Below are 14,106 nucleotides of genomic sequence, written 5' to 3' on the forward strand. Positions count from 1 at the left end.
CAGCTTATTATTTAGAGGTAACTATAATACAGTGTAGAAAGTGTAGTTATAGAGGTTAGGTACAAACTTCTGAAAGAAGCTCAAGGTGAGTCAGAGGAGATTAAATTTGACTGGGCTCTGAAGAATGAATAGTGTTTCCAGATAACCATAGTATGGAAGGGCACTCAAGGAAGAAGAAATGGTTTAGGCAAAAGGCATAGGGACATTGAAGTATATTATATTGTCTCTTGGAGAAAGAAAATGGTGTATTGAGGCTGGAGCACTGGTGAATATAAGGAAAAGAGGGTAGTAGAAGAGAAAGGATAACATGGGGCCCAGAATTAAAGGTTCTAATGTATCTTGCAGGCAGTTTTACTTTATCCTACAGATAAGAGGGAGCCATTATATATTTTATGGCAGCACTCTAAAGAAATCTCCTTTACAACGAATTATTTTTTTAAGAAAGTTGGACATTTGTAATAGGAAGAAACAAAGGCAGAAAAACAAAGCATGAATCAAGGAAAGGACAAGGAAAACTAGATGTATTTATTGAGGGCCAATGCCATATGCATATCTAAAACAATATCTTCATTTTGAATATGATTCACTTAACAGTATAGGCAAGATTAAAAATTTAGGCATAAAAAATTTAGGTATACTGGGAAATTAATGATAAAATACTAGTGGAGCTTATCATTATGAATCTGTGATCACACCGACTCATGGAATGTATGCACAAGAAGAGTTTTATGATCATCCATTGTGTTGGCCCTTTTAAAGGAACTTTTTAAAGTAAGCAGCATGATAGTAGTTGCACTTTTAGATTAATCAGTTGGTTGAGAAAATATAAGTAAAAATCAGTTATTAAAAGCATTGTTCAATGTTTTATTTAATCACTGAAGCATCTACATGTATTTGAGAAATAGCGGTATACTTGTAAGACATTTAATCAATAGAGCTCTTAGTGATTAAGAGCTCAGACTCTGGAATCAGAATCTAGTTTGAATCCATCACCTGCCAACTGTAACTTTGGACAAGCACTTGCCCATCTATGCCTCAGTTTTCTCATCTGTAAAATGTGATTAACAATAGTACTTATTTCATAGATCAGTCCTATGGATTATAAATGAATTAATATATGTAAAGAGCCTGGAACAATACCTAGTACATTATTAGGGCTATTGTAGACGTCCTTGTTTTGTATAAGTCATGTGTAATTCAGACCTTCTTTATTTTGTTGTTCTTAGATTCTTATTCTAATGAATGATTGATGGGGTCTTTGAATAGTATCTGAATAAAAAGATACCATTATTTTTGGGGGTGCCTGAATGGTTCTCCATATCCAGAATAGATAAAGCTCTTAAAAATGGAAAGTAGATTGGTGGTTGCCTAGCGTTGGGATGATTGGGAAGGAAATAGAGAGTGACTTGCTAGTGGGTATGGGGTTTCTTTTTGGGGTGAAGAAAATGTTCTAAAAGAAATTGTGATGGTTGTACAGCTGTGTAAAGGTACTTAAAACCATTGAATTGTACACTTTAAATGGGTGACTTGTTATGTTTATCTTAGTAAAGCTGTTCTAGAAAATAAAATTATTGCTATATATGAAGGAGATTTAGGGAAGGAGATGGTGGTAATGGTCTTGACAATGCTGATGGTAGTGCTGGTGCTGGTGCTGGTGAGGAAGGCCTCACTGAGAAGGTGATAGTTGAGCAAAGACTTGAAAGAGATGAGGGATTGAGCCATATGGATACCTGGGGGAAGAACTTTCTATGAAGAAGGGGTAATCAATGGAAGATCTTGACAGGAACCTATTTGAGGAGCAGCAGTGAGGCCCAAAGTGGCTGAGCAAGGAAGAACGCAGTAGGAAATGAAGTTGAGAGATCTAGGCCCACCATGAGGACTTTTTATAGTAAGGGAGATAGAGAGTCAATGCAGAGTTTTGGGTAGAGGAGTGACTCATCTGACACAGGTTTTTAACAGTGGCTGCTGTGCTGAAAATAAACTGTAGGTAGCCTGGATGGAAGCAGGGAAACTAGTTAGAAGGCAGCAATCCAGAAGAGAGATAATAGTGGCCTGGATCAAGGTAGAGGGGGAAAAAATGGTCAGTTTGAATATATTTTGAAGGAAGAAGCCATATGATTTGCTGACAGATTGGAGATGAGATGTGAGAGAAAGAGGAGTCAAAGAAGATGCTGTTCTTTTTGGCCAGAGAAACTGAGAGGAGGCAGATTGAAGATAAAGCAGATTTGGGAGGGAAATGCCAGGAGTTCTGTTTTTGACATGTTCAAGAAGCTCATCAGACATCGGAGGACAGATTTGAGTAAGCAAATTGGATTTTAAAACCTGGAGTCTAGGGAAGAAATCCTTAAGTAAAGACCATATTTAAAGCTAGGATTCCTCCAACCCACCAACACAATATACTAAATAAGATGAGACTTTATTTTCTCTTAAGGTAGTCTTTTAAAAATTGTTGACTTAACCTTCCCCTCTCTCTAAAGATAATAAATATGTTCATTTTCTTGTATTTCAGGATCTTCAAGATGAAGTTCAAAGGGAGAATACTAATCTGCAAAAACTACAGGCCCAGAAACAGCAAGTACAGGAACTCCTTGATGGACTGGATGAGCAGAAATCTCAGCTGGAGGAGCAACTGAAGGAAGTTAGAAAGAAATGCGCTGAGGAGGCCCAGCTGGTAAAGTCTGGCCACTTGCCGGTGTCTGTATCCATACCTTAGTTGCGTTTCCTGGTGTAAGATGGAAACATGCTTTGCTTGTTACTGTTGCTGCTATTGTTGTTAGGTAGCAATCTGGTCAACAGTTGGGGCACATGAAGGAGTTGGAGCACTGTTCATCCAGAAATTATAGGCCCTCATTAGGGGAAAGAGGGCCTTTAATGTACTACTTTTCTAAATTTTAGCTGAAAGTATGGTACCTGTACCTTCAAGTTGCCTCTATTCATCCCCTAATTGCCCTTTTCTACCAAAATATATACTTCACAAAACACCAAAATAGTAAACTAACAAATAAACATATTGGCATTATGGAACATTTTAATGACCTCTCTTTGTTATCCCTCTTTCTTCTCATTCACTTCCATGTGATAGATCTCATCTCTGAAAGCTGAATTGACTAGTCAAGAATCACAGATCTCTACTTATGAGGAAGAACTGGCCAAAGCTAGGGAGGAGCTGAGTCGCTTACAGCAAGAAACGGCAGAATTGGAGGAGAGTGTGGAGTCAGGGAAGGCTCAGCTTGGACCTCTTCAGCAGCACCTGCAGGATTCACAACAGGAAATCAGTTCAGTAAGTCTTTGTGGCAGCGAGAAATATGCTCAAACGGTGCCTCACCATATCCTCTTAGTGAATAATACTTGTGTTCCTTTACCCTCTGCCTAGTCTATTACTCATTTTTCATTCATTTTGTACAAATAGGTTTCGTGTTGCCTATCATAAGTTAAGACTGTTAAACATCTTGTATCTGATGATTATCATTGGAGCCCTGGTTAAGAGTATGGATTTCATAGTTACATGGTTTAGGTTTAAGTGCTGGCTCTGCCACTTAACTGTGTGAATCACCTTAGTATGCGATTCCTCATCTTTACAACTGGAAAATTAGCAGTACTTCTACCTTTTAGGTATGTTGTAAGGATTAAATGCAATGTAAAGGTTTAAATACTGTGAGATGTTTTAGCATGGTGTTTGGTACATAAATATTTGCTAAGTGTTGCTTATTTTTGTAAATAACAATGCCATGTCTTTCCTTTTGGGATTCTAATCTTAAAACCAGTTTTGCTCATTTGGAGACCTTTATATTATATTTTTTATTAGGAAATTGTTCTTTATATAGATAAACATGCCATGTTGTGTGCGTCCAGAGTGTGGATCTTTTGCTTTGTTATTTCTGGGCTTCCCTAAATGGGAAGTAACATTTTGTAGAATGACAGGAAGATGGTTAGTTAGGAGCAGAGAGATCATGTAGCTCATTCGTTTCATTTTGAATCTGAACAAACTGAAGCCAAGGAAGGTTAAGTAACTCTCCTATGGGTACATAGCCTTTGAAAAGGGAGCCACAGCCTAGAATCCGTATCTTCTAACATGGTAGTCCAGTGTTCTCAGTTAATTATTATGTATGATGAAGCCCTACCCTTAATATACCTCCTTCCTCTCTCTTGTAGGTGAATACCCACTCACTCATCTTGCAAGGCATAGCTTAACCTTTTATTTCTTTATGCCATTTTCTGAACCCTGCCTTTATTGGATTCCACTTCTGTTACGGCATTCATAACATTTCCCCCTAAGTATTTGTTTATGTATCTGTCTCCCCAAGCAGACTGAACTTACACATTTTTTTCTCTTATCATTTAGCATAGTTCTTATCCCAGTGTAGGTACTCAATATACAGATAACCCAAAAGAAAGCTATCCTAGTGATACAGCTACCAGCTGAATGAATATTCTTTAAAATTTCTTGAGTGTTTTTAACAGTTGTTTTTTTGAGGTATAATTTACATACCATAAAATTCATAGGTTTTAAGGGTCCAATTCAGTGATTTTCAGTAAATTTAGAATTGTTCAAACATCACAATCCAGTTTTAGAACGTCTCTATCACTTCTAAAAGATCCCTTGTGCCCATTTGTGAGTCCCCACTTCTACCCCTAAGTAATCACTAATCTGCTTTCTACTTCTATAGGTGTGCTTTTTTGAGCACTTCATGTAGATGAAATCAAACACTGTACAACCTTTTTCATGTGGTTTCCTTCACAAGCGTAATGTTTTTGAGGCTCATCTGTGTTGTAGCATGTATCAACATTTGTTTCACTGTATATTTATAAAGTATTTTGTTTATCCATTCACTGATTAATGGGAATATGGATTCTTATTGCTTGTTGGCTATTATGAATAATGCTGCTATGAACATTTGCATACAGTTCTTTATATGGATATGTGTTTTCCTTTCTCTTGGATATGGAATAGTTGATTATATTCTGAAATTGTGTTTAAAATTTTTTTTAACATTAGGGGTACCTGGGTGGCTCAGTTGGTTAAGTGTCTGACTTTGGCTTAGGTCATGATCTCGTAGTTCATGAGTTCGAGCCCCATATCAGGCTCTGTGCTGACAGCTCAGAGCCTGGAGCCTGCTCCAGATTCTGTGACTCCCTCTCTCTTTGCCACTCCCCTACTGGCACTCTGTCTCTCTCAAAAACAAATAAACATTAAAAAAAATTTTTTTTTATAACTTTAAATTGCCAAACTATTTTCCAAAGTCACTGTACCATTTTACATTCACGCTAGCAGTATGTGAGGGTTCCAGTTTCTCCACAAACTTAACAACACTTTCATTGTCTACCTAACTGATTATAATAATTCCAGTACATGTGAAGTGGTAACTCACAATTTCTAATTTGCATTTTTCTAATGACTAGTAACGTTGAGCATCTTTTCATGTGCTTATTAGCCATTCGTAAATCCTCTTGGATGAAATCTCTGTGTAAGTCTTTTGCCCATTTAAAATAAATTGAATTGTCTGTCTAATTATTATGAAATTACAAGAATTAAAAAATATATATTCTGGATATAGGTTCTTTATCAGATATTAGATTGGCAAATAATTTTTCTCCATATCTAGCTTGTCTTTTCATTTTCTTTCAGTTTTTTGAAAGAAGACTTCTTTCAAAGGAAGGAACATAAATGAGAAAAGTAGAAGGGACTCTGGTTATTATAAATTATTACTGAGAAAATAAAAACAGAATTTTCCTAGAAAGGAAAATAATCTCGGCAAAATATACTACCAGGTGTGCCAGAAGATATTTGGGATCTGTGGAAGGAATTATATCCTTGCATCTAATCTCCAAACCTTAAAAACAAACATACCGGAGCACCTGGCGGGCCCAGTCGGTAGAGCATGGGGCTCTTGATCTTAGGGTCATGCGTTCAAGCCCCATGTTGGGTGTAGAGTTTACTTAAAAAATAAAAATAAATAAATAATTAAAAAACAAAAGAACAAACATACCAATTTCTTACATTTGACTGAGTGACTTGTGTCTTTCCCACAAAGGGCAGTATTTTCCCATGGGTCTATAAAAATGAAAGTGCAGTTATAAATTATCCTGAGACTTTAATTGCTCTTGAAAGCCAAACTATAGCTTTTCTGGTAAAAGGAATAATTGAAAATTTTTCTGATTTGCTGAATTTTTGTCTTCTTACCTTATATTTATGGTAAGAAAAAGCAAAGAACCTCTGGCTTTAACTCTATACAATATATACTATTTAACTCTATACAAGCTATACTATTTTAATTCAGGTGTTTCTGGCATTCTGAAAGAGCTTGTGTTAGTTATATAATTTTTATTTCTCTATATCCTCCAAGTTTATGCAGAGACTAAGGAAGAAGACAGGTGTGTGAGAGAGCGAGACACGGGAAAGCCTATTTTTGTTCAAGATTTTATTGTCTCAGAAGTAATTATAAGGAATAAGTTGTTTCTGACTTAAAATACATAAAACTCATTGGTTGGCAAGTATTCCACATACTGCTTCATCTATATGATGAGTATTATTTTAGTGTTAAGGTTTTAAATTTTATTTATTTATTCATTCATTGATTCATTTTTTATTAGTTTATTTTCAAATTGGTTTCCATGTAACACCCAGTGCTTCTCCCCACAAGTGCCCCCCACCATGACCATCACCCCCTTCTCTCCCTCTCCCTGCCCCTTCAGTCCATGGTTCGTTTTCAGTATACAGTAGTCTTTCATGATTTGTGTCCTTCACTCTCCCTAGCTCTCTTTCCCCCTTCCTTACCCTATGGTCCTGTAAGGTTTCTCCTGTTAGACCTGTGAGTACAAACTAATGGTGTCTGTCCTTCTCTGCCTGACTTATTTCGCTTAGCATGACACCCTCGAGGTCCATCCACTTTCCTACAAATGGCCAGATTTTATTCTTTCTCATTGCCATGTAGTACTCCATTGTGTATATATACCACATCTTCTTGATCCATTCATCAGGTGATGGACATTTAGGCTCTTTCCATGATTTGGCTATTCATTCATTTTTAAGTTTTTTTATTTATTTAAGGTATTTCTGTATCCAACATGGGGCTCAAACTCACGACCCCGAGATCAGTGGTCACATGCTTTTCTAACTGAGCCAGCCAAGTACTCCAAGGTTTTAAATTTTAGACTGTAAAGGTGTAGTAGGTATTGAAATTGATTTAATGGTCAATTTTTATTTAAAAAATTAAAAATTAAAAAAAATGAAATAAAACAGGAGTGTCCTGAAGTGTTCAGAGCTTTTGAGTCTTTGGTGCTGCTGATCACTAAGGTGTTCATTATTTCAGACCCCATGAAGCTGACCCAACTTGACATCCACTAATAACTGGAAGTAAATAAGCATGATATTATTGCTCCTCAAATGCTTGCAGCCTGATGTATTAAAATTATTTTGTGAGGTTCAGGCAGGGACAAGAAAAAAGTCAGAAATGGGAAAATACAGAGGAGATACTGGGCAGCTCTGAAGCAGATGGGCAAGGGGAGAGCTGGCTGGCACCCACTGAAAACATCATCCTGGCCTGTATAGTCAGTGATTGTGCCTAACTCAGTGAGGAACACTGCCTTACCCATAAACATCAAATTGTTTTATCCAAATAGCATAAAATTATTTTATACATGCACATTTGTTTTCCTCATATACATTGCAGATATTTAATGTATGAAAAATCAAATTAACTATTATTAATAATGGAGTACTACACTATGTACATTTGTAAAAATAGAAAATGAGAAGTCTGATAATTCTACCTCCTGGAGAAAAATAGTGTTTGCAGCATGATATCTCTTTAGAATTCTGTCTGCACATGGATGTACCTGTGTGTGCCTGTACATTCACATATATACTTACACCAGTTGTTTTTGTTTAGAAAAAATAAAGACATGCTTTGCATTTGAAAAAATAAATACAAATAAAAATGAAATAAGACAGAATAGGAAACATCAGGGTATATTACATAGAATAAGGATAAGTATTATCATGAAACTGTTTCACAACTATATGTGTATGTATGTGTGTGTGTGTGTGTGTGTGTGTGTGTGTGTGTCCATTATTCACATGGATCAATTTACCTGTATATATGTGTTTATGTACACACAGAGAGCCAAATTCAAATATATATACATACACACACTGGGTTAGGATGTAAAATCTATTTCTTTCTATGGATCAAAGTAAAAAAATATATATATAAGCCACAACTCAATAGCACTAGGAGTATACAATATACTGTGTTTTACAGATGTGTAGTATTTTAGATTGTTAAATTCTAAGTATAATGCAGTTTGGTAGATACATATGCTTACCCACTGTTTAAATTTATAAACACAATACTTGTGTTCTTTCAGTGAACATATATTAAGCATTTACAGTGCACATCATTGTCCTAGATGTTGGACATACAAAGTTGATAGCAAAAGTTGTGGTCCCTGCCCTCAAAGATATCCAGATCTTTAACTTTTTAAAAATAGAACGAGTTAGTGGAGAAGAATCAGGAAAATTTAATTGGCATAATAAAAAATGCAGTGTGCTAGGCACTTTTATACTCAATGTCCACTGTTTACACAGACCTTTACATTTTACAGATTTTTTTCAAAAATTTCTGCTTCACTTAATTGTCTGTGGAGATAGTTCTTTATGATTTGAGAAATGGAAGCTTGGAGATTAAGCTTTGACTAAGAGAATTGAAGGTGATAGAGCTTGATTGACATCTATCGCCCAGTCTAAAATCTGTAAATTACAGATTCCAAGTGAGCAACTTAAAAACCTTCTGAAGAAAATAAGATTAGGGGAACTGAGACTTGATTTATGAAATGTTAATAGGTAATTTTATGGTTGCTAAGAAAAATATAACATGCTAATTAAGGGAATTCCAGTGCAATGTAAAAAATGTATTTTATGAAAAATGGGAACTATTCAGTAAAATTCCATCCACTACTCCTTTTCACTAGAAACAGATTTTTTTTAATGTTTTTAATGCTTATTTATATCTGAAGGAGAGAGATACAGAGCACAAATGGGAAGGGGCAGAGAAAAAGGGAGACAAGAATACAAAGGAAGCTCCAGGCTCCAAACTGTCAGCACAGATGTGGTCCAATGTGAGGCTTGAACTCACAAACCATGAGATCATGACCTGAGTCAAAAAGTTGGACGCGCAACCCACTGAGCCACCCAGGCACCCAACGAGAAACATATTTTGATTCTGCCCTCTCTTCAGTTTGTTTGAGATAGTGTTAATTTATTTTTCTTTATTATAGATGTTGGTATCAATAAGCATTTTCTTCCTGCTTCTGGTCCCAGCCTTTTTCCTTTAATACTAAATATTACAGTTTATTGAATTCCGCCTGTGTATTCCTCCCATTGTCCCAGAAATATAAAGTTACGTGGACTGAAATCCAAAATACTTTGTCCTTTATTTAACATGTTTAGAATAGCTTAGATTTAGAGACCGCTTCCTAGGACTCTACCCCATTAATAAATAATGTAAGAGCATAGGACAGTAGTTCATTTCACCTTCATCTTCACTCTTCTCCTTCCTAATAGGAGTGTAGAAGGTTCCAAACCCTTGTGTGCTCTCCCTCAACTTCCTTTATTTCTCCCAAAGCTTCACCAAAAAATCTCCTCTGCTCTGTCACTTTGCTACCTTTTCCCCAATACCCTGACCTTTTCCCCAGTTATACCTAAAGGACACCAAAATGCAGATACTTGAATCAAAATTCTTGAAACTTTCAAAAGATGTACAAAAACTAATCCATATATACTGGAATTTCAGGAGAACTTTCTGGGATGGATTACTGAAATCTCTGTAAGTCATACTGCATCCCCAGAGAATTCTCCTTAATGGAAGCAAGTTTATCTTTGACTAAATCTAAGGGTATAGCTATTTTTATGTTGTGAATCTTCTAGTAATCTGTTTTGTATTTCTACTTTGTGTTTACAGATGCAAGTGAAACTGATGGAGATGAAAGAGCTGGAAAACCATAATAATCAATTAAATTGGTGCAGTAGCCCACACAGCATTCTTGTAAATGGTGCTACAGATTATTGCAGCCTCAGCACCAGCAGCAGTGAAACAGCCAACCTTAATGAGCATGCTGAAGGCCAAGGCAACCTGGAGTCTGAGCCCATACACCAGGAATCTCCAGTGAGTCTCATAGTTACATAACCTCCATAATCAACTTCAGAAGAAAAAAATTTTTTTGTTGACACATATATGTGTGGCCTTGCCTCATCTGAGGACAGTTGGATTTTGTTTTTATTTTTCCCTAAGAGGCAGAGAGTAGGTATTGATTCAACAGTTCTAATAGTTTTAATTAGTGTAAAATATAATTTTAGTCAATTAATTATAAAGTGTGTTTTCAAAACAGTAGCTCTATAGACAGTAACTTTATAAACATTTTTAGGCACTCTCACCCAATGATGAAAGTAATTTTTTATTTCATTATATTGAGGTCATTTATTTACCAGCTATTTAGAGAGCACCAGCTACGTGCAGCAGTGCTGCTGTGTTATGTGTGAGAGCTTCAGAGACAAAAGACTTTAACCTTGCCTTCAAGCAGCGTACCGTCTAGCAGTGTTACCGTACTAAAGGGCTGTGATAAAGAAAGCACAGGATATTCAGGTAGGACAGCTTGGAGGGGCTCAAGAAGATTTTATAGAGAAAGCTTTACAAGTGAGCTTCAGAGTAAGAAGGGTTAAGCAAAGAAGAAGGGAGTGTGTATTCCTGGCAGAGAAAACAGCATTTGCATAGGTATGAGATGGGAGAAAACATGCCACACAGGGTCACAGGAAGTTCTTGAAGGCTATCTTGTTATGGTAGGGAGAGTAGTGTGGTAGGAGATGAGGCTCTCTGATAGTGGCTACCTGCATTACCTCTTTCTTAAAATACAGATGACTGCACCCCACTTTAAATTTGCTGAATTATAGTTTCTGGGATGGTGCTAGGTACATACATTTTTACAAAAAATTCCACAAGTCCTTATGATGTGTACCTGGATAAAAATGACTACTTTTTAGGTTAGAAAGGGCTAGAGAGTAAGAAATCTGGGTTTATCTTGAAGCACTGGGTGATTTATCTTACTGCAGTAAGTAGCCATTGAAGAATTTTAAGCAAGAAGTGATGTAATTGTATTTACCTTATAGAATAATGTAGAAAATAGATTCAAGAGTGGGACTGGACACATAGATATTTTAAGAGACTATTGGAATGCTCTGTATGATACTGTTTTAGCCTAAACATAAGCAATAATAGGAGGAATGATGAGAAGAATGCAGGCTTGAGAGATAAAAGATATAAAATGAACAAACTTGATTTTTATTTAGGTATTGCAATCTTGGATATATTATAAAATAGTTCTTTTAAGCACAAAAGGCAAATTACTAGGTTATCCTTCAAAAACATGGGGTGATATGAAAGGGAGATTTCTCCGGCCATGTCTTAAGCCTTTTACCTTCTGGTCAAAATCCAGAAAGCAATGGAAAGTCATTGAAGAAACCTTAACCAAAAGAGTCATGATCAGATTCACATTTTAGATCTATTATTTTGGCTACTATAAGAAGGATTGATTGGAAGGGCACATATTGGAAGCAGGAAGTCATTTGGAAGGTTATGACAGTGAGCTGGGGACCAGAATAATGACACTGTAAATGGATGATAGTGACAGAATGGAGAGGAATGGATTTGAGAAGAAGGTAGGAGGTAGACTCAGCAAGACTTGGAAGCTAGCCGGGGGGATGACCAAAGGGAAGTGGTTAAGGACGATCTGAAGTTTTCTGGTCTGATTGACTTTGATTCTTGATACCATTTTCATAAGAACGTTTTTAAGAGATGAGGCGCCTGGGCGGCTCGGTTGGTTGAGCATCTGACTTCAGCTCAGGTCATGAACTCACAGTTTGTGGGTTCGAGCCCCTCATCGGGCTCTGTGCTGACAGCTTAGAACCTGGAGCCTGCTTTGGATTCTATGTGTCCTACTCTCTCTGTCCCTCCCGTGTTGGCACTCTGTCTCTCTCTGTCTCTCAATAATAAATAAATGTAAAAATTAATTAATTAAAAAAAGAAAGATTTTAAGATAATAACTCATTTAATCAATATGTTCTGCTTGTCTTTTGTATTTTTTAGTAATTTTTGGTTATTCTTTGTCAGTTTCCTATGCCAAGTAGAAAATACATTGTTAGTCCATGTAACATTAATATTTTGTAGGCAAGAAGTAGTCCTGAAACACTGCCTTCTGGTGTGACTGATGACAATGAAGTGGTGACTACAGTTGTTAATGAGAAAGTTTGTCCTGAATTTAATAGTGACAGACATTCAAAAGAGGTAAAAAATAATTTATATATAAGTGTTCTTATTACTGGTTTTTCTGGATGGGCTATATACTGTTTTAGGCTAAGGAAAGAAAAATGTGTTAAGTGAACTTTATGACTACAGAAATATTTATCACCATTCCTTGATTTTTCACAGCATGTTATTTTATTTTAAAATGCTCCTGGTTCCTAAAACAATATTTTTTAATTTAAAATTGTTTTTAGGGAGATCCATTTAATGTAGAATCAAGTTCACTGACCGATCCAGTTGCAGATACAAACTTGGATTTTTTCCAGTCTGATCCTTTTGTTGGCAGTAAGTACTTTTACTTTTATATTATGAATTTATTTTTAAAAAGGCTTTTTAATATATAAACTGTATAAGAATTTAATATATAAACTGTATAAGAATTAGTTTTGAGAGCCTACTTATGGCAACAAAAATAGAGGGGAGTAGAGACGTGATATGCTTGTGCTTGCTAGTATTTGTCCTCTTCAGGCAACTAACTCCTGGGACCAAGCCATTGATTGTGTCTTACAAGCCCCTGATTAAGAGCATTTTTCTTCTTCAGAATAAGAACCAAAACAAAGAGATACGAATCAGGAGAAGAGATTAGGTACTCTTAAGTCAACCAGCAGTTTTTTACTAAAGTGCCAACACCATGCTTTTAAAACAGTGGAATCTATACCAATTAGAAGCCTGATCTCTGCCCTTAAGGTGCCTATAGTGTTACTGAAGAAATATAAGTTTAATAAATTAAAAATACCTGATGTTAATCTAAACTGTGTTATATACCACTTGTGTCAAAGCTCTTTTTGCAATTTTTTTCCAAATCAGTTTCTGAAACTGATAGGTCAGTTTACAACAGTTTTATTTTTATTTATTATTATTGTTTAAGTTTATTTATTGTGAGAGAGAAAGAGGGGCGAGGAGGGACAGAGAGCGGGAGAGAGGATGCCAAGGAGGCTCCCCACTGTAAGTGCAGAACCCAACATGGGGTCCTATCCCATGAACCAAGAGATCATGGCCTGAGCCAAAATCACGTTAGAGCCCAACTGACTGAGCCACCCAGGCACCCCTAAGTTTTTGTTTAAATTTCAGTTAGTTTATATACACTGTAATATTATTTTCACGTGTAGAATTTAGTGATTTGTCACTTATGTCCAACACCTGGTGCTCATCACAAGTACCCTCCTCAGTCCCCATCACCTATTTAACCGATCCTCCTGCCCACCTCCCCTCTGGTAACCATCAGTTTGTCCTCTATAGTTAAGAATCTGTTTCTTGGTTTGCCTCTCATTGTTTTCCCCTCTGCTGATTTGTTTTGTTTCTTAAATTCCACATATGAGTGAAATCATACATTATTTGTCTTTCTGTGACTTATTTTGCACTCTTTAGCTCCCTCCACATTGTTGCAGTTGGCAAGATTTCGTTCTTTTTGATGGCTGAATAATACTCCATTATACATACACACATATACCACATCATTACCGATCAGTTGATGGACATTTGGGATGTTTCCCTAATACGGTTATTGTAGATATTGCCACTGTAAACAACGGGATACATGTTTCCATTTGAATTAGTATTTTTGTTCCTTGGGTAAAGTTCTTTTAACTTTTTGAGGAACCTCCATGCAGTTTTCCAGAGTGGCTGTACCAGTTTGCATTTCCACCAACAGTGCAAGAGAGTTTCCCTTTCTCAACATCCTCACCAACACCTGTTTCTTGTGTTTTTACTTTTAGCTGTTCTGACAGGTGTGAGGTGATAATGCCGTCTAGTT

At 36.3% G+C, this 14,106-nt stretch overlaps 1 protein-coding gene across 3 annotated transcripts in view; it reads left to right on the forward strand.

The window, feature by feature from the left end:
• Nucleotides 1-14,106, forward strand: part of EPS15 (epidermal growth factor receptor pathway substrate 15) — a 134,244-nt gene that overhangs the window by 87,275 nt on the left and 32,863 nt on the right. For all 3 annotated transcript variants that reach the window (XM_029949217.1, XM_029949220.1, XM_029949218.1), the window contains exons 14-18: nucleotides 2,510-2,671; nucleotides 3,083-3,280; nucleotides 9,960-10,163; nucleotides 12,219-12,335; nucleotides 12,548-12,638. In XM_029949217.1, the coding sequence (XP_029805077.1) occupies nucleotides 2,510-2,671; nucleotides 3,083-3,280; nucleotides 9,960-10,163; nucleotides 12,219-12,335; nucleotides 12,548-12,638 (772 nt within the window). The remainder of the gene's footprint in view (nucleotides 1-2,509; nucleotides 2,672-3,082; nucleotides 3,281-9,959; nucleotides 10,164-12,218; nucleotides 12,336-12,547; nucleotides 12,639-14,106) is intronic.

Source organism: Suricata suricatta, chromosome 8 (genome assembly GCF_006229205.1).
Source record: "Suricata suricatta isolate VVHF042 chromosome 8, meerkat_22Aug2017_6uvM2_HiC, whole genome shotgun sequence".
In the NCBI taxonomy this organism is placed as follows: domain Eukaryota; kingdom Metazoa; phylum Chordata; class Mammalia; order Carnivora; family Herpestidae; genus Suricata; species Suricata suricatta.